This window comes from Canis lupus, chromosome 13 (genome assembly GCF_003254725.2).
Source record: "Canis lupus dingo isolate Sandy chromosome 13, ASM325472v2, whole genome shotgun sequence".
NCBI lineage: Eukaryota > Metazoa > Chordata > Mammalia > Carnivora > Canidae > Canis > Canis lupus.
In genome coordinates this window covers 62,381,908-62,402,696 of record NC_064255.1, presented here as the reverse complement: position 1 = coordinate 62,402,696, position 20,789 = coordinate 62,381,908, and the positions used below count along the sequence as shown (strand labels likewise).

The following is a 20,789-nucleotide window of genomic DNA, read 5'->3' as shown; positions in this document are numbered from 1 at the left end:
TCTATTCCTAAAATAGTTCTTTTCCTGCTTGATACCAATCAAAATGACCACCTATCACCAGACAAATTTAAGAAATCCAGCAAATCCAAAAATCCATCCTGGCTTAACCAAAAGTCTTAAATTTCACTTGTTATTTTGATCCACCATAAACCTTTCTTAAGGCTTTTCTGTCTATACAGACATTATATGGATAAAATGTGTTTTATTTCGCCACAGTTGCTTGGAAAATGTTTTTCTGGCATACCCCTCACCCCACTTCGACTTCTTATCTTTCCTTTCCACTTAACCTATTCATTCTGTCAAAGTCAGAGCTAGACAGGACAGCCTCACTGGAGTTCAGAGGGAGAAAGCACGTTTCCTGGTGACAGGCAGCTAGCTCCATTTAGGCAAGGTTCCAATGAGCAGAGTCACTTACACTTCTTTCTTTCAGACTCTTGGGTCAGGTATTATTCCTCTTCCTATGTAATGTACTGGAGAGTGAAGTTCACCAGTGTTTTCTTCTCAGTCCTTCTGCAAGGTGAAAAGCTTCTCTTTTACTGGTCTTCAGACTGGAATTTGTATACTTCTGGAGGACTAGCAAAACTCTCTAGGGTGACCTTGCAGACAATTTTTAGATCTTTAACTTCCTGTTGTATTCTTTGCAGAAATCCCTCTGCCTGAGAAAGCACCAGTGTTCTACAGATTCTCCTTAATTATTTCCCTTTTCAGGAACAAAAGATTTATCCTTCACCCAAGAGAATATAATTATGGTACACTGCCCCAGGGTGTAAAAACTTTCCAGGTGTACAAAACCTTTTAGGTACCTGACAGGGGTAATTTGAAAAGGCAAGAATGTCTAGCAAAAGCAGAAAACTTAAAAGATGAAATGAAGTCTAATTTGTCTTTTGACCTTATATTTGAGCTCTGGTTTCATTGGTTAGGATATTGTGACGTTTTCCATAAACTAAGTGTCATCGTTTTAATGCATGTATTTGAAATACACAGGTAATACACAGAACACTAGATTATGGGAAGGGGGTACATGGATTGAAAACGTCTTTTAAAAAACTGGAAAACAAAGAGTTTGAAGATAATTTTTATCACTTTATGAATCAAAGAAGAAAATTTAATGTGAACATCACTTATTAAGAGATGTTATACTTTTAAAGTTATTCTTAATTTTTTAACTATTAAAGGAACCATTTTCACAAATAGAAACAATGGACAGTTATATTAAATTGAAAGCCACTATCTTCCTGCTACCTGTCTTCCAGTCCCATTCGAGAGTACTCAATAGCTTTGATTTGTATCCTCTTCAGTTTTTTTCTCAATTTCTACAAATAAAGCCATAAAAAGGGTTCCCTTCCCAATAAGTGGGATCATTGGTCTGCAATGTATATTCTTTTCTTCTAGCCAGTATAATTTGGGAGCAGAATACCAAGTATGTAACACTTGTAATAGCTGTCTAGTATTTTGTGAGTGTATACTTCTGTTAGCTTTTTCCCCGTACCCTTGGCATTGCTGGATTTACCTTGTTCCCATTTATTGCCATTATAATCAGTTTTACAGTGGAAATTTTTATTACAGCCATTTTATAGAATAAATTGTTAGGATAAGCAGCTTAAAATTTTCATAGGAAGTTTTCGAATTACCTTTCCTAAAATGTAAATATTTATGCCCACAGTGGTCTAGGAAGAAACTAATTTTCCCAAACTTTTGTTGATATATCTTTCTTAGTTTTGCAAAATTAATGAACAAAACATGGTAACTTATCTTTACTTATATTTCTTCTTTATTTATATTTCTTCTTAAGTGATTACAAAGCTATGTATCATTCACCCATTTTAAAGTTGGATTGGTTTTTATCATTAATTTGATCTCAACATGTAAAAATATTATTTTCTCTTTACAGCGACTTGATTGTGATCTTGATCAAACAATAAATTGAACTAGATGATTTTGGATTTTGTAGTATTTTAGTTCCCTTATGATAAAATGACCATTATGTGAAAACTTTTTTTTTTTTTACAAGGTAAATCTGTTTTATTTGATCCTTTAACAGTTAAGAGAAGAAAGCCGAAGGCTGGCTTTGGCTGCCAAAAGAGAAAAAAGAAAGGAGAAGAGACGAAAGAAAAAGGAAGAACAAAGAAGAAAACTAGAAGAAATTGAAGCCAAAAATAAAGAGAACTTTGAACTCCAAGCTGCTCAAGAAAAAGAAAAGCATAAAGTTGAAGGTATTTTCTCTAAGTTACCATCTAATTTGATTCATGTAATATATTCAGAAATATATTTCCTTAAATATCAAAAAGTTAAGGTAAAAGTAGATTTCTAAGTCATTAAGCCCTTATAATATTTATATGCTATTTTTATTTATTGACTTCTCCCTCGCTTTTTATTTTGAAGAATTTCAAAGCTACATGGGGATCCCTGGGTGGCTCGGTGGTTTGGCGCCTGCCTTTGGCCCAGGGCGCGATCCTGGAGTCCCGGGATCGAGTTCCGCGTTGGGCTCCTGCACAGAGCCTGCTTCTCCCTCTGCCTGTGTCTCTGCCTCTCTCTCTCTCTCTATCATGAATAAATAAAAAATAAAAAAATCTTAAAAAAAAATAATTTCAAAGCTACAGACAAGTTGAAAGAATAATAAAATGAACACCTGAATACCCTCCATCTAGATTTTTAAAATAAACATTTTACTGTATTTGCTTTGTATTTTCTCTCTCAATATATATGCATATTTTCCTTTAAGCTGTCTGAAAGTAAGTTGTAGATATCCTGACATTGCACCTACAAAACTTCCAACATATATCCTAGGAATGACATTTGCTTGCATAATCACAATACCATTTGTAATACCTTAGAAATTGAGCAATTCCATAATATTATTTATTATCGTAACCACATTTATATTTTTTTCTTAAAATGAAGAAATTATTTTAACTAGGTTCTAACTAAAGGATTATTTCATATGAAAATTTTATGAGGAGAAACCATTGCCATTAAACCACCGTGTGTGTGTGTGTGTGTGTGTGTGTGTGTGTGTGATTCCCCACTCCTTCAGCCTTTTATTTTGAAAAATCTCCAAACTACAAAAAAACCTTATGGATTAGTATGGTGAATACCTTTCTGTCACCTAGATTCTTGTAACATTTTGGCACATTAGTTCATCTTTTTTCTTCTTTTTGAACATATTACATGTAAGTTGGACACCCCATGCAGAATCACCACTAAATACTTAACTATGTATTTCTCAGAAAAACATTATTTATGTAACCATAATAACATTATTAGACCCATGAAATGTAATAATTACATAATATGTAATATGCAGTTCATATTTCCCAAATTGTCCCCAAAATATTTTTTATAACTGCCTACTATTGTTTAGGATTTAGGCACAGAGAGGAGAATAGATGCCATATCCATCTCATTTCTAATGAATGCTGGAATGATTGATGACTTTACATAGTTATCCAGTAGTTGCAAAGTAACTCCTGACTATTGTTCTTCAAGTGCTTAAAGCTAAATATATTCTAAAAATGCTTAAAACTTACTAATTTGGTATTGCTGGCATTGCTACTTTTACAGATGAGCCTGAAGTCTTGACAGAGCCTCCAAGTGCCACAACTACTACTACCATAGGTATATCTGCAACCTGGACAACTTTGGCAGGTTCCCATGGTAAAAGAAATAACACCATAACTACAACCAGTTCAAAGAGGAAAAACAGGAAAAATAAAATTACTCCAGAAAATGTTCAGATTATATTTGATGATCCACTACCAATCTCATATAGTCAGCCAGAGAAGGTAAACGGCGAGTCCAAGAGCAGCAGTACCAGCGAGAGTGGGGACAGTGATAACATGAGGATTTCCAGCTGCAGTGATGAAAGTAGTAACAGCAACAGCAGCCGAAAGAGTGACAATCATTCACCTGCAGTGGTAACCACCACTATGACCAGCAAGAAACAGCCATCAGTTCTGGTGACATTTCCAAAGGAGGAGAGAAAATCTGTTTCTGGCAAGGCTTCAATAAAGTTAGTTCCAATTTTCATTTTTATTATTTATAGTATCAAGATGAAATACCTTGCTGATGAACCTTTTAGTAAGGCAAGCAAATAAGCAATTGGCAAAATAAGGGTTTGTCTTGGTGCTAAAGAAGTCACCATTTCATTTTAGTTGAAGAATAAGCAAAATAGCTGAAGTTTGTGTTAATGAAAGATAAAATTATTTTTACTACGTAACTTCTTTATTTTGGTTGTTAAATTTTAGCCTACAAAAAGTATTGATTATGGTTTCTCAGGATTATTGTTATAATTCAACTCTACTGATTTTGACCTCTCAATAGTATTTTCTTAAAAATTGGCTCTTCATGGTATAATAATATTGAAAAGTGAAAAATAAGTTCCTCATTTGTTTACCATATTTATTCCAACAATAAATAAAAGAATAAAATTATGTAACAAATTGCCTCTGTCATTTAAAATTCTTCATTTGTTCTATATCTAATGTATTTTCTTCCCTCTGTTAAAGATTGTCAGAAACGGTCAATGAAGTAACCAGTAATTCTCTGTCTACTTGCACAAAATCTGGCCCATCTCCCCTTTCCTCTCCAAATGGGAAGTTAACAGTAGCAAGTCCTAAGCGTGGACAAAAGAGGGAAGAAGGATGGAAGGAAGTTGTAAGAAGGTGAGTGTTCAATTCTTTAATTGTTTTTCTTTTTATGTGAAGTATTGTTTACCTTACTGTTAGATTCCTCTAACTATGCCAAAGATTGCAAACAAACTGATGGTCCAAAACAAACTTCAATACTTTTAAAATTAGGAGATTTTACATAAAAAGTACCTAGACTTTACAAAAAAAATTACATGGATGATTGTCATACCTGCTTGACCCCCAGGTATTGCTGTTTGGTAGAGAACTAATTTAAGTTCTTTAAGTTAATAATAGATTGTGTCTTAATCAACTTTGTAATATCACAGCCCAGTATGTGGTATCTTTTACATACTTGTAAATATCTGAAGAATGAATAAGTATTGGTTTTAAACTCTTCTTGTCTTTAAGCCACAGGATGCCTTTATTTTACGGATTTTAGGACTGAAATATTTGATTATATTTTGCTTGAGATTTTTTTGAATTATATATATCAAAAGTAAAACAATATCTCAGAAACTAAGAGGTGGTAAGATACCACAGAAGATCTATTTTCAGTTTTTGATAACCTGTTTTAAAGAACTTTGTGGAAATTTCAATAAAAAAATTAAGCTCTAGATTATTTGAAATAAGAGCTATAATAAACCAAACTTATGACTTCTATTAATCCTAAAATGCACTGTACATTTTTTTGTATTTTTAACCAAAGTCTCCCCCTACCACGATCTCTATCTTCATTTGTCTCTCTCTCATATTCATTCACATATACATACACTCATTCATGTATATACACTCTGTTGAACTAACTGAAATTGATCATAACATTAGAGTATTATCTATACAAAAGTAAGATAATTCAGTTATTCTGCATGTATTTTATATTGTGGTGTACTAAGAAATTCATAACTAATTTGAAAATAATGATCACTGACTGATTATTTTGCCCTTTGGAGAGAAAGGAATTATCAAGTAACTTAGTTATGTACATAAAAGGGCAGGGGTCATACCTTACCTTTTAAAATATACAGCATTTTAATTTAATATTTAATCTCCCATTCTGAATAAATAATTTACTTGGCCAATAAAGCATGGTTGGCTCATTCTCTAAATTTATTGATATTTATACTATATTTCTATTAGAGGCATTCTTTAATTAAGGCTGGTCAGAAATATATATGTAACTTTTCTGAATTGTGAATATTTAGAATTGTAAAGCATTTTGCAAGTGTTAGACAGGTTTTGCTTTTTTTGAAATTCCATCAGGGTCATCTTTTTCCTCACATTAAACATCCTTTAGCAAGTTTCCACGTTTGTGGATAATCATTTTAATACCTCTAAAAGAAAGCAAGGAAACAATGCATTTTTAATATCATCCTTTCAGTTATATATTAGAGAATAAAAAGAATCTGAGTCAAACACCCAGAAGTGCCCACAAGAAGCCTTTCTTTTTTCTTCAGGCTGGATTAGGTGCCCCAACCAGTGTGTCTTTATGATACCCTATTAGAGCATTTGTGGTGTGGTGTTGTGGTTTTCCTACTTGGTGTCTACATAGTTAATACATGTGGGCAGGAACCTACGTTTATCTTATTTGCCATTAGTATTTATATTAACACAGTGCATGTCTACATAGTATGTGCTTTATAGATACTAATGAAAGATGAATGTCAAAAAAAACCGTCTTTGGTAATGGGAAGCTATCGTAAAGCACTTGCTCACGCACTTTCACTCTGTCTCTCTCCTGTCACTCTTAGATGCCTTTTATCACTTAGAGTAAGAAAAGATAGAGGAGGCTGACTCAACAATAATCTATTCTGTATTCGAAGAAGTATATTTTAGTAAGCCTCTCTCCTTATATTTTAATTATAACCACTGATACTAATGATAAATCTCAATTTATCTTTGCAACTTTTAAACAGGTCAAAGAAAGTATCTGTTCCGTCAACTGTGATATCCAGAGTGATTGGAAGAGGAGGCTGTAATATTAACGCTATTCGAGAGTTCACTGGTGCACACATAGATATTGATAAGCAGAAAGACAAGACAGGAGACCGGATAATAACTATAAGGCAAAAATTTGTCTCTTATGTTTTCTCTCTTTGTGTTTTATTATACTATGTCTTAATGAAATACAAGCATTTGAGTTTAATAGCCTACTTTTTAAAATGGGAATTTGATTAGTATTAGAGAAGATAACCTTTACAATTTTTTCTTGTAATTCATGTGCCCTTATGAAATATTTCAAAGCGCTTTAAAGGAATTTTTCTTTTGTGTGTGTGTGACGGAGGTTTAGATAATCTTTTCCTTACATAAACTGTTCATATGGCATTCTTACAATTTTATTCTGAGACTTTGTAAGAATGAATAGGTTTCTTACCCATTTTAAGCAATAGGTTTCCCTTTTTCCTCTTATAATAATAGCTTTTGAGATTTATTATTCTGGGATTGTATCCTTAGAATATGAATTCAGTCATAGATATAAATCTAAAGTGGATATTTATCTTCTATTGATTATGTCTGTATCTGAATACCCTTAAAATAAAGATACGATATTCTAACAAGTCATTAAGTTTGGTTGTGAGATGCAGATGACCCTATTGCAGGTCTGATAGTTATAGAACCTTCCTAGAAGGAGACAGCCATCTCTATTTTGTACTTACCTTCCTCTCCTATCTTGTTTTTCCCTTTCCTGGGATAGGTGGGTAGTCACAACCTGCCTTATCTAGAGAAGAGGGAAGCAGATACCCTTTATGAATAATTTCCCTTTAGTGTTTCCATAAGGCTTTCCTTACAATCAAATATTTTCCTGAAGATCTAACACTAGGGTTTGACCTTATGGCCATTGTTAGCATCATTAAGATTCCTCTCTCACTTTGAGACATCTTTCCAGAGGAATTATAGGAATCATTATAGTATAGAAATCAGTCATAGATGGGGCCATTTTAGGTACCAGGATTTAAAGTAAAATACTGTTTTCTTACTCTTTTGTTGTTGTTTTTCTTTGTCTACATATATTTGCTTTTAACATTGATCAACTATTTAACTTTACAGTGCCATTATGGATTACACAGGCTTTTAAGTACAGTGGTTTCTCTAACTGTAATGTATTTTATAGTAGGAAAATGACTTCTTAGTCTAAGGAAACAAAAGTAAAATGCATTTTTAAAAAGTCATTTACTGTCCCATTGAAAAATATAGTGGCATGTCAGGAGAGTTTATTGCTTTGCAGAATATTTCAAGAGTAGTCAGACAATTACTGCTTAACATTTATTATTCTCTGTATGTATGTGTACACATACACAAATTAATTTAGGCTTAACCTGTTAAAAAGTAGAGGAAATTTGGCCTAATTTGTTTTTTTGGTCAACTTATAGGGGTGGCACTGAATCAACAAGACAAGCAACTCAGTTAATCAATGCTCTGATCAAGGATCCAGACAAAGAAATTGATGAACTTATTCCAAAGAATCGTTTGAAAAGCTCCTCAGCAAATTCCAAAATAGGGTCATCAGCACCTACCACCACTGCTGCTAACAGTTCCTTAATGGGAATTAAAATGACAACTGTAGCTCTGTCATCAACATCTCAAACTGCCACAGCACTCACTGTGCCTGCAATTTCTTCTGCATCTACTCATAAAACCATTAAGAACCCAGTGAATAATGTGAGGCCTGGTTTTCCAGTTTCTCTTCCATTAGCATATCCTCCTCCACAGTTTGCACATGCTTTGCTTGCTGCTCAGACTTTCCAGCAGATCCGTCCACCAAGGTTGCCCATGACCCACTTTGGAGGTACTTTTCCACCAGCTCAATCCACTTGGGGTCCTTTTCCTGTCAGGCCTTTGAGCCCTGCCAGAGCTACTAACTCGCCTAAGCCTCACATGGTGCCTCGCCATAGCAATCAGAATAGCAGTGGTTCTCAGGTGAATTCAGCAGGTTCTTTAACTTCAAGTCCAACAACTACAACCAGTTCATCAGCTTCAACGGTGCCTGGTACATCTACAAATGGCAGTCCAAGTTCACCTTCTGTCAGAAGGCAGCTTTTTGTCACAGTTGTGAAGACATCCAATGCCACCACCACAACAGTCACAACCACAGCAAGCAACAACAGCACTGCACCCACAAATGCCACATATCCTATGCCTACTGCCAAAGAACACTACCCAGTATCATCCCCATCTTCCCCATCACCACCAGCCCAGTCAGGAGGGGTTTCTAGAAACAGCCCTTTGGATTGTGGAACAGCATCTCCAAATAAAGGGGCATCTTCCTCTGAACAGGAAGCAGGTAGTCCACCAGTAGTAGAAACAACAAACAGTAGACTTTCAAACAGCAGCAGTTCTTCTGGGAGTTCATCAGTTCATTCTAATCAGCAACAACCTCCGGGATCTGTTTCTCAGGAGCCAAGACCACCTCTTCAGCAGTCTCAGGTTCCTCCCCCGGAAGTTAGAATGACTGTTCCTCCTTTAGCAACAACAAGTTCTGCTCCAGTGGCGGTGCCTTCTACTGCCCCAGTAACTTACCCTATGCCTCAGACACAAATGGGATGCTCCCAGCCTGCTCCTAAAATGGAAACCCCTGCTATCAGACCACCCTCTCATGGCACAACTGCCCCTCACAAGAATCCAGCTCCAGTGCAAAATTCATCTGTCGCAGTCCTCAGTGTCAATCACATTAAAAGACCTCACAGTGTTCCCTCTTCTGTCCAGCTACCTTCAACCTTAAGTACACAAAGTGCTTGTCAAAATTCAGTACATCCAGCAAATAAGCCTATTGCTCCCAATTTCAGTACCCCCTTACCATTTGGGCCCTTTAGCACATTGTTTGAAAACAGCCCTACTTCTGCTCATGCCTTCTGGGGAGGATCTGTTGTTTCATCTCAGTCAACACCAGAATCTATGCTATCAGGAAAGTCCTCATATTTGCCAAATTCAGATCCTTTACATCAGTCTGATACTTCCAAAGCTCCAGGTTTTAGACCACCATTACAGAGACCCACTCCAAGTCCCTCAGGTGAGTTTGTATTTTCTCACATTCTGCAACTCTTCACTTATAAGTGATATGTAAACTTTTGGTCATTTTCTAATATTTTTATTCTATGACTGGGCCAAATAGAGATTGTTGTATTCAGTTAAGTTAAATGCTGTTGAGTATTAGATGTGTCGAGTATGGCATTAAAAAAAAAAACTTTTTAGAAGCCACAGTGGATTTTATCTTGAATTTCCCATCAATTTCAGGTATATTTTTCTCTCTCAAAATAAAAGTTTCTTATGTTTTAATTTAATAAGATAATGCCATGGAAAGTTTGTTTTGTTTTAAAAAACATAAAACTTTTTAAAATTTGATTTCATTTCTTTTTGTTTTTAAAATAATGAGAAAAATATAGAGCCACAGAGTTTTAATAAGGTAGCTACTAATCATATATGCTATTTAAATTAAAATTAGGTAAAATAGAAATTTCTCTCAGTCAAGCTGACCATATTTTTAAAAATTTGTTTTCTAGTTTTATTGCAATAATATTGACATCACTTATATAGGTTTAAGGTGTACAGCATAATGAATGATTTGACTTATACATATTGTAAAATGATTACCATAATAAGTTTAATTACCACCCATCATCATTTGGCTACAAGAAGAAAAAAGGAAAAAACTTAGATTTCTTTGTGATGAGAGCTCTTAGGGTTTTACTCTGTCTTAAAAACTTTCATATATGTCACGCAGCAGTGTTAACTATAGTCATCATGTTGTATATTATATCTCTAATACTTATTTACTCTATAACTGGAACTTTAAACCTTTTGATCATCCTCCTTCAATTTCCCTTCCTTCTACTCCCCACCTCCTATAACCACAAATCTGATCTCTTTTTCTATGAATTTGTTTTTAGATTCCACATCTGTGAGATCATACAATATTTGTCTCTCTCTGTCTGACTTATTTCACTTACCATGATGCCCTCAGTGTCCATCCATGTTGTTGCACATGGCAGGATTTCCTTGCATTTTACGGCTGAATAATATTCCTCTGTGTGTGGGTATGTGCATGCATGTACATGTGCATCACAACATCTTTATTCATTCTTCTGGGTAATGGACACTTCAGTTGTTTCCATGTCCTTGGCTTTTGTAATAATGCTACTATGAACATGGGAATGCAGATATCTTTTGAGTTAGTATTTTTGTTACCTTTGGTTATATTTTGAGAAGTGGAATTGTTGGATCATATATAGCAGTCCTATTTTTAATTTTTTGAGGACTCGCCATACTGTTTTCTATAGCGGCTTTTAAGCAGGCCATATTTCAAGCACTTAATAAACATAAATGTCTAAAGGACAGTACAGATATCAGATATATCTGTTATAGCAAGTTCTATTGGACAATACTAATACTTAGAGAGGGTGTAAAGATCTCTTGGTTTGGATAAGTGATTTTTTTTTAACTGTTTACTTTGAAATATTTTTCTGTTTATGGAAGAGTCTATAATTATATAATTACCCCAACTTCCCCTAATACAAATATTTTATATAACCCTTTATTTATTAAAACTAGGAAATTAATATTGGTACAGTATAATTAACTAAGTTAGACTATAGACTTTATTCAGATTTCTCCAGTTTTTCCAGTAATGTTCTTTTTCTGTTGCAGTGTTCAATCCAGTAGTATACCAAGTTGCATCTAGAGCTATGTGTTTTAATATGATCATTTCAAATAGTTAAAGATAAGCCATGCCAGAGATAGACAAACTGTCGTCCATGGGCCAAATATGGCCTGCTGCCTGTCTTTACATTTGTAACTTTTTAAAATTGAGATTCAATAATAGTGTAAGATGCTTTAATGATTTAAAAAAAATTTTAAATAGTATGTGACATAAAAAATAGGAAATTAAAATTAAAACCAGTGTTCATAAGTAAAGTTTTATTGGAACACAGCCATGCCCATTCATTTACATGTCGTGTTGTAGCTACTTTCATGCTGTAATGATAGTCTGAAATACTATTCAGCTTTTTGCAGAAAGGTTGTCAACCTGATCTGTGTTACTGAAGAGATGACATCCTGGGACTAAAAATTTCTAAATTTAATGGGAACTGAATGTTATTTTTGCCTATTTCTATGACATGAATACAATGTAATGAACATGGTCAGTAAATATTTCTTTACCTGGTGTTAATTGAAATATTTGTGTACTTTCAAAATAACATAATTTCTCTTGAGTACTAAAATGTTTGAATAAATATAATTTAATTTTAAGTGTTATATGCTAATGCATTGGAAATGTTTTTATATTTCATTTTTATCATAGTTGAAATTGAAAATATTTCACTTTTCAAAAAATATGAAATCTAGGTGCTGTGTGAGAAAGACTAAAATTAAGATTCAGAGAAAAAAGAAATAAATTGTTACTTTATGGAAAGGTATAGAAAAAAGGCCAGCTCTATAAGAGAGGTGAGATTTGGGGGAGTGTGCACTTGATTTAGAGCCAAAATTAGCATTGAAGTTTCATTGTAGAGTCCGTTGGAGGAGACTATGACTCACTTCAGGTCAACAAAACAGGCATGTTTGCCTTTACAACTCTATCACTATTACTACACTCAAGAAAATTAACATTAATTCAGCAATGCCACCTAATATTCAGTACCATCATCTCAAATATATCCATTCATTATGCCTGTGTGTTTCTTTTTTTTTTTTTTTACTTTTGATCCAAGATTCAGTCAGGGTTCACACATTGCTTTTGGTTGTTGTGTCTCTGTGGTCTCTTCCCAGTCTAAAATATCTCACTACCTTCCTTTGTTTTTCTTGACATTGAATCCTTTGAAGAGTCCAGTTGTTCTGAAGAAATGTCCCACATTTTAAATTAGATTCATCTGTTTCCTAAGTCCATGATTACATTCAGATGAAACATTTTTGGCAGGAACATCGAATGGGTGATGTTTTGAACCTCAAACTGCATTACATCAGGAGGCACTTAATGAAGATTGTTTCATTATTAACTATGTAAAAAAAAAAAAAAAAGAATGGCCACTTAGTTAAACTGCTAATCATCTTACCTCTTCATTATAGAAGTGTAGCCATGTTTTTCCCTCTTAATCTTTTTAAGACTTTTTTTTTTTTTTTAATAGCTGCACTTCTAGGTTCTCAGAAAAGTACAGAGGAAATTGAGAGAAAAGTAGAGATTTCCCAAATAAAGGGAACAGGTATAGCATCTTCTATTATCAGCATTCCTCACCAGAGTGGTACATGTGTAGAATTGATGACCTGTATTAACATATCATTATCATCCAGACTCCATAGTTTACATTCGTGTTTACTCTTGGTATTATACTTCTGTGGGTTTGAACAAATGCCTAATGACATGCATCCACCAGTGTAGTATCATACAGAGTTTTTTCAGTGTCTTAAAACTGTCTGTGCTTGGCCTAATCATCCCTCTCTCCCCCTGAGTTTTTTAAAGATAAATTTTTATGTAATTCCTTGGCCATTAAGCCTTTTAAATTCCAATGTTGATATTAAATATACATGTACCCTATAATAACTATTAAAATATCAGATAAGAAAATTAAATATAAAAATAAATTTCCTTGATAATTGTTCCTTTTTTATAGTTACCTTTATAGAGGGGGAAATGATGAGTCAATAGTCTGGAAGAATAAGCAAGACTTTTTTTTAAGCAATCTAAAATATTTGGGGGTATTAGGGACTTCTTGGAATTTTAGGTTTTTAAAATTTTTTTTCTTCTACAGGCAACTATTATAAATTATCTTTTAATTATAGGTATTGTCAATATGGACTCGCCATATGGTTCTGTAACACCTTCTTCTACACATTTGGGAAACTTTGCCTCAAATCTTTCAGGAGGTCAAATGTATGGACCTGGGGCACCCCTTGGAGGAGCACCCACAGCTGCTAACTTTAACAGACAGCATTTTTCCCCACTTAGTTTGTTGACTCCATGTTCATCAGCATCGAATGGTGAGTATTATACATTGTAATTCCATTAAGAAGAGTTGTATGTATGTTTCCTTAAAAGCAAAAGGTTTTAAGGGGGAAAATAGAAAGTAAAAGATGATTTAAGAGCTTTGAATAAGTCTTGAATATATCAAGACTAATGAAATGGGAACAGAGGAGCAAACATTGTTGTAAATAGCAAATGATTAAAAAGTCTAAAATCAATAATTATAAATAATTTATTATAAATAACTTATAAAGTCAATAATTTTTGAGTGATTGTACCTGCTTAATTTTTTCTTAGACTCCTCTTAAAATTAATTTTTATCCATAAATATGTAACAGAGCTGAATCAGTGTCTTCTGAGTATGTTGAGCTGAAACTAAACCATGTAGGAATAAATCTATTCCTTAAGATATCTACATATATGTGATTCATATTCACCTATTTATATATAAAAATAAGGATAGTTTTTGGTTTTCATGTTTATAAAAAAATAGGAATTGGGAGAAAAGGGAATCGACTGCTCATTGGAAAATGTTAACCTAAAATTTTTTGGTAATCTTTAAAATAGAAGGGATTCTTAGAAGCAGAGAATGTTTTTAAGCATAGTAAAAACATACTTCTTGATATTAATGCTTATTTATTTAGGTATCATGTTTATTGCTTTAATATACTTATGTTTATTACTTTTTTCGGAAATAAACTCCGAAATTTTTGGATGAAATGCACAAAGTATAATAGGTTGTTTTGCCCTATAAGTTCAGTGTGTGGGCTTTTCATTGTTTTTTTAAATTTTAAAATTTTTTTTATTTGTTTGGATGTATGTTCATTTGACTTACTGTTGAAAAACATTGTGCTTTTTGTAACAATGCAACCAATATAGGTTAGGTTTTCTAATACACTGCTAAGTGATACAAAATGTCATTGAAGTCATTAAAATTTTCATTGATAGATTCCCACTTTTTTGTTAAGTATCTATATTCCTTTCAATTGATAATTCCTTAGGATTGCCAATTTTTAAAACATTTTGCTCCATTTTATTCTCTTTGCTTTTTTTATTGTTGAACCATTTGAAAGTAAGATTCAGATATAACACTTAACTAAAAACTTTAGTGTGCATCTTAAAAATTAGGGACATTTTGGGGTGGCTGGGTAGCTTAGTCAGTTAAGCCTTTGGCTCAGATCATGATCCCGGAGTCCCAGGATTGAGCCCTATGTCGAGCTTCTTGCTCAATGGGGAACCTGCTTCTGCTCCTCACCCCGCCTGTGCTCTCTCTCTCTCTCTCAAGTAAATAAAATCTTTTAAAAAAATAAGGACATTTTCCTGCTCAGCCACAATATTATTATCAAATACCTAATGTAAATATTAATTAGTAATATCATGTGATATGCAATCCCTATTCAAATATCCCCAGTTGTCTTAAAACCTTTTTTTTTTTTTTTTAGATTTTTTTCCTACCTTTGAACCAGGAATCCCTTAATGTAAACATATTATAGGGCTCTCTCTCTCTCTCTCTCTCTCTCTCTCTCTGTCTCATATTTTTAAAAAATAAATAGCAGATCATACCAAAAAAAACATATTATAGGGCTAACTTAAAAAATAATAATTTTAAACTTTTGAGAATAGTACAAAGAACTCTATATTTTTCTCAAATTCACCAATGTTAACATATTGCCACATTCCTTGGGCCCAACGGTCGTATTTCTGGGGGGCTGTGTGTGTGTGTGTGTGTGTGTGTGTAAGTGGGTAGAATTTTTTTCCCATACCATTTTAGAGTTAGTTGCAGATATCCAGCTACTTTCCCCTGAATACTCTAAATGATAATATTTCTTAAAAACAAGAAAACTTTCTTCCATAGCTATGGTACAATTAGCATTCAGCTAATTTTACATTAGACCATATTATCTGATAGTCCATATTCACATTTCACCAAGTGTCCTAATAACACATTTATTATTTCCTCTCATCCAAGGTTCAAATCAAGATCAAAATTGCATTCAATTCCATATCTTTTTAGTGTCAAATAATCTGGCACTGTCTTTTAAGCCTTCCTTGTCTTTCCAAGAAAGACTTTTTTAAAGATTATGAGTCAGTGGTTTGGTAAAATTCTCCTTAATTTGTTTTTCTGATATTTCTTCATAATTAAATTTAGGTTATGTGTTTTTGACAGGAATATAGTATATAGCCAATGTTATATCCTTCTCTCAAAACATTCATTATATTGCATAATATGTTACTTTGTACCATTATTGGTGCTGTTAACTTTGATCATTTGGTTAAGATCCTGTGTGCTAGGTTTCTGTATTGTCAATTTAATCACTTTTCCCTTTGTAATTAATAAGAAGTCAGGAGTTTCTTTGGACTGTGTTATTATTCCTCATCAGACTTTGAGGCAAAGTGTAAGGGAATGGGGGAAGAAGTAGCACTTGTTGAGTAAAAATAATAGGTTTGCTTTTGTATGAGGACAACTCATACATGTAGAAGGAATTGTAATTAGAGTCATTGTTTTGCTATTGTTAAACTGATTGATGTAGGCAAGACTTTCACCTTTACCTCGAATATGGAATTTTTAGCTAGTTGACATTTTCCTCCCTTAATGTAAATCTTAATACTGTTACTTTTTAATGACCTTTTAGTTTGTTTTGTCAGACTTTCAACTCTTCTTGAGGTAATTTGTTTACGTGAGTGTACCTTGGTATTTTCATTTATTGTAGTCTTTCAAAATTTTGTTCTCAGTATTTATCCAGATACTTTTCTTAAAAGTTGCCATTCTGAATGCCTTTGTAGAACTAACTGCAGAAGCATGTGACTTATTTTTCATAATATATTTGGTTTTATGTACTTGAACAGGTTCTGTCATATTTCTCCATATAGTCTGTCCTCTTCTCACTCCCTCTCCTTTAGAACATGAGGATATGATATTAGGACCCTGCAAATTAAGTTGGGATATGGGAGACACAGGACCCTTCCTTTAAAAATTTTTTTTAGAAAGCAAAAAAAAATCCTTTCTTGATGCCTCAGACAATAGATTGGTGATACCCAAGAACCTTCTGCATATAAAGGCTGGGCAGAGATCACCTGAGCTCTTACTCCACTCAGAATGCTAAAATCTATCCCTACCAGCACTCAACCAGCTCATGCATTGGTTACTGATCACTAGCTGTGATCTGTGAGTTTCAGTCCTTAGCAGATTTAGTTAATGGGGCATTTTGACATTCAGTCTTATAAAACTGTTGTCCGATCAAAAAACAGTAAAAAGGGATCCCTGGGTGGCGCAGCGGTTTGGCGCCTGCCTTTGGCCCAGGGCGCAATCCTGGAGACCCAGGATCGAATCCCACATCGGGCTCCTGGTGCTTGGAGCCTGCTTCTCCCTCTGCCTGTGTCTCTGCCTCTCTCTCTCTCTCCGTGTGACTATCATGAATAAATAAATTAAAAAAAAAAAAAGTAAAAACATAATTTTGAAAGGAAGAAACTTCATGACCCATGATGCATGAGTGTTTGTATGTACATGTACATGAGTGTGGGTAGCTGAAATAATAGATTTACTTTTGACTGGTCTTGTGTTTGCTTTGCTTCTAATGTCCCTTTCCTGCTCAACTTGGAATCTGTTCTCAGAAGTTTCTTAGTGGTGTGTGAGGTTTTATCCTGGAATGAGACTTCAGCCATATTTTTGAGAATTCATAGGGCCACTATTGCTCCAGCTTCTTCAGACATTTTTGCAAATCCCTTGCAATTACCCACACATAGGCAGAACTCTCCTGGTTTCAATTGCTTTTCTCAGATTGGCCTTCTCTGCTTTTCTTTGAGTACCTTTGACTATTTTGTTTTCCTATTCTATTCTTAGGTCAGGAGAATTGCTTCTTTCCACACAGATGCTAATACCACTGAGGTCTTAATAGCTGTTGGTGATTTGTCCCCATTCACTTGGATCTTTCCATATGTTTGGATACTTTTAGTTTGGGTATAGATGTTATCCATGGGTATTTGGCTTTGCTAACTTGGTAGCTTGGTTTTATGGAAGGATTTGGCTTGTTTTTAATGGAAGGATTTGGGAAGAATCAAAACTTGTGCTGCTACACCTACCTCCATCTTAGAATTTTCTTTTAAGGTGAATTTAAAAATATTTGTAACTGCTAAAGACACATACATGGCTTTTCTATTTTCTTATGATTTGTTGAAAATAATATTGTCAAGAAATGCTAATGTATCCATAACTACAGAAGATATATTTTAATTTTTCATTAGAAACTAACAGTTCAAGGCACCTGGGTGGTTCAGTTGGTTAAGCTGCTGCCTTGGGCTCAGATCATGATCTCAGGGTCCTGGGATCGAGCTTCACATGGGGCTCCCTGCTCAGCGAGGAGTCTACTTCTTCTTCTACCCCTACCCACCTCGTATGCGCATACATGCTCTTTCTCTCAAATAACTAAATAAAATCATTAAAAAAACAAACAGTTCTTAGTTTACTTGTACAGATAAGCTCATAAGTTTCATGTTTTGTTCCCAATAATATCTACATCCTTATAATAATAATTTATAAAGTGCTTTCACATTCTTTATTTAGTTAATCATATTACTACAATTCATGAGAAAAGTGGTACTATTGATTTAGACAAAATGGACTTCTGCAAGCACTAGTAAGATGAAATTGATCTCTGCAGAACTTTCCAAATCTGTATGATTTTAAAATATATATTGCAAATCTTTTTTTAAACATTTTCATGCTACTACTATTAATGAATTTTTGTCTTCCAAATTCCCTGAAAAGTACCTTGGGAAGTAGAGGCACTGTGCTTGGGACGCCCGGGTGGCTCAGTGGTTGAGTGCCTGCCTTTGGCCCAGGACGTGATCCTGAAGACCTGGGACCAATTCCCACATCAGGCTCCCTGCATGGAGCCTGCTTCTTTCTCTGCCTATGTCTCTGCCTCTCTCTCTCTTCTCTCTCTCTCTCTCTCTCATGAATAAATAAATAAAATCTTTAAAAAAAAAAAAAAGAGGCACTGTGCTTCTGTATATGTGTACATGTGTGTAGACAGGTTGATTGATTTTTGCATATTTATTAGCAAATAAGTCCCTGAATCCCTTTGAAGGAATGTAGACACACACACACATACACACACTGACACATAGACACACACAGACAACATATATGTGAAAAGATGATTAAATGGAAAAATATTATTAAGTGATTATCCCTAGAGCATTTAGGGCATACAGTCAGGCATTTATGAGTAAATTGTAGATATACAGGTAACTCTTGACTGTTAGGCTTCAGGCTCCACCATTTACACCCTATTTAAATTTAAATGTGCCTCATATTTAAACTTTTCACACGAAGTACAATTTGGGTTCTTATTTTTTCTCTCTAGTGCATGAAGAAATTGAATCACTAAAAAATACTCCCAAATTGACTATATTAAGAACTCACCTTATTTTGATAGATAAAGCTTAAATTGTCATTTTGAAAACCTTGTTCTGTGAAATACCCATGTGATACGATAAAACAAGGTTGGGCAATGAAGCATAATGCTCTGTTGGTATTTTATCAGCATATTAAGGTTCTGTGAGGTTCTGATTTAAAGAAATTTCTTTTTTCTCAAGTTAGATTTTCCAAATTTATTGGCTACCTGAATCCCTTTGTTTCATACTAGCATACCAAGGGACACTTCTTCTCAAGAAATAGTTTGGAAACTGCCAGTATAGGCATGATTTTCTCCACCTCTATTTTGTTGTTTAGCCTTTTTAATTTAAACATTGTCTTCTCATTGCTCTGGTGTTTTACTTAGTGTCAAGCATTTATTTAAATAGTAATTAGTTTAATGGGTTATAATACATGTGTAATTAGACATCTTCACATTTTGATATCACAGAACTAAATGGAAAAATTGTGAATCAAATTAAGAAATGATTTTGAAGTCATGGAACTTAACTTTAATATGCATAATTTTAAGCATTATTCTCATATTTCACTTTTCCTCAGAGAACACCTATTTAAAGTGTCCTCAGAATGTAAGATTTAGTTTTAGAAAATTATATCCTCTATAGATGACCTGTATATTTCAAAATATTTTTTCTCTAGATTCTCCTGCACAGTCTGTATCCTCTGGAGTTCGTGCACCGTCTCCTGCCCCATCATCAGTACCTTTAGGGTCAGAAAAGCCCAGCAATGTCTCTCAGGACAGAAAAGTTCCAGTCCCTATTGGGACGGAACGTTCTGCACGTATCAGGCAAACTGGAACTTCAGCTCCATCTGTTATTGGGAGTAATTTATCTACATCAGTAGGGCATAGCGGCATCTGGTCCTTTGAAGGGATTGGTGGCAATCAAGGTAAGACATGCTATCCTGCCTACTAGAAATTAAGTATATGCATTTAACTAAAATATTGTAAGTAATAAGAACAGTCATTCTTAAAAGATCTGTATTCATATCTCTTAGTTTTCACTAATCAGTTTTGAGTTCAAGCCAATTTTTGTAATCTGATCTCCTGTTGAATTTTTAATTGTTTTCTGAAAATTATCTAATGCAAGTATATTCCTTCTTTCATTTCATCATATTAAGGAGATGCTAATTTTCCTTTTGGACTCTTTATCTTATGGCTTTTTTTCTTTTTAAAACAATATTTAGGTTATTTTATTAGACTACTATATCACTACTACACACAAGGGAAATACTGCAGTAAATATATAAAATCAGTCATTATTCTGAAGGAATGTACAATTCAATGTGGAAAATTCTAGATAGAAATATACAAAATATTTTGCTATCTTCTGGTTTTAAAGATCACCAGCTATCTTTTTTTTTGCCTTGTTATTTTTCCTTAGACAAAGTAGACTGGTGTAACCCTGGTATGGGAAATCCTATGATTCATAGGCCAATGTCCGATCCAGGAGTGTTTTCACAGCATCAAGCAATGGAGCGAGAGAGTACAGGAATTGTAACTCCTTCTGGTACATTCCATCAGCATGTTCCTGCAGGATACATGGACTTTCCTAAAGTTGGGGTAATGGTGACTTAAATGGTGACTTTCATATTTCTGAATGTTTTTCTTCTTATTAGCTTCATTTTCCTTACAAGTGGATGAGTACTTGTTGAAATGATTTGCAGGCTTTAGCCTGTGATTGTAGGCCAAAATCTGGCTAAAATAGAATTATTGGTATATTGGAATATTTATATTGTGGGATATTTATATCCCACTTGTTTAGAGAAATGTTTTTTG

At 34.0% G+C, this 20,789-nt stretch overlaps 1 protein-coding gene across 8 annotated transcripts in view; it reads left to right on the top strand.

Annotated features, from left to right (window-relative positions):
• The window catches only part of ANKRD17 (ankyrin repeat domain 17), a 153,150-nt gene that overhangs the window by 130,500 nt on the left and 1,861 nt on the right, over positions 1 to 20,789 (top strand). For 7 of the 8 annotated variants that reach the window (XM_025435816.3, XM_025435815.3, XM_025435821.3 and 4 more), the window contains 8 exons: positions 2,042 to 2,213; positions 3,562 to 4,009; positions 4,506 to 4,661; positions 6,542 to 6,691; positions 7,997 to 9,633; positions 13,395 to 13,592; positions 19,652 to 19,900; positions 20,395 to 20,573. In XM_025435816.3, the coding sequence (XP_025291601.1) occupies positions 2,042 to 2,213; positions 3,562 to 4,009; positions 4,506 to 4,661; positions 6,542 to 6,691; positions 7,997 to 9,633; positions 13,395 to 13,592; positions 19,652 to 19,900; positions 20,395 to 20,573 (3,189 nt within the window). Of the gene's footprint in view, positions 1 to 2,041; positions 2,214 to 3,561; positions 4,010 to 4,505; positions 4,662 to 6,541; positions 6,692 to 7,996; positions 9,634 to 12,742; positions 13,077 to 13,394; positions 13,593 to 19,651; positions 19,901 to 20,394; positions 20,574 to 20,789 lie in introns of those variants that run through there. The other variant, XM_025435819.3, reaches the window with a different exon arrangement.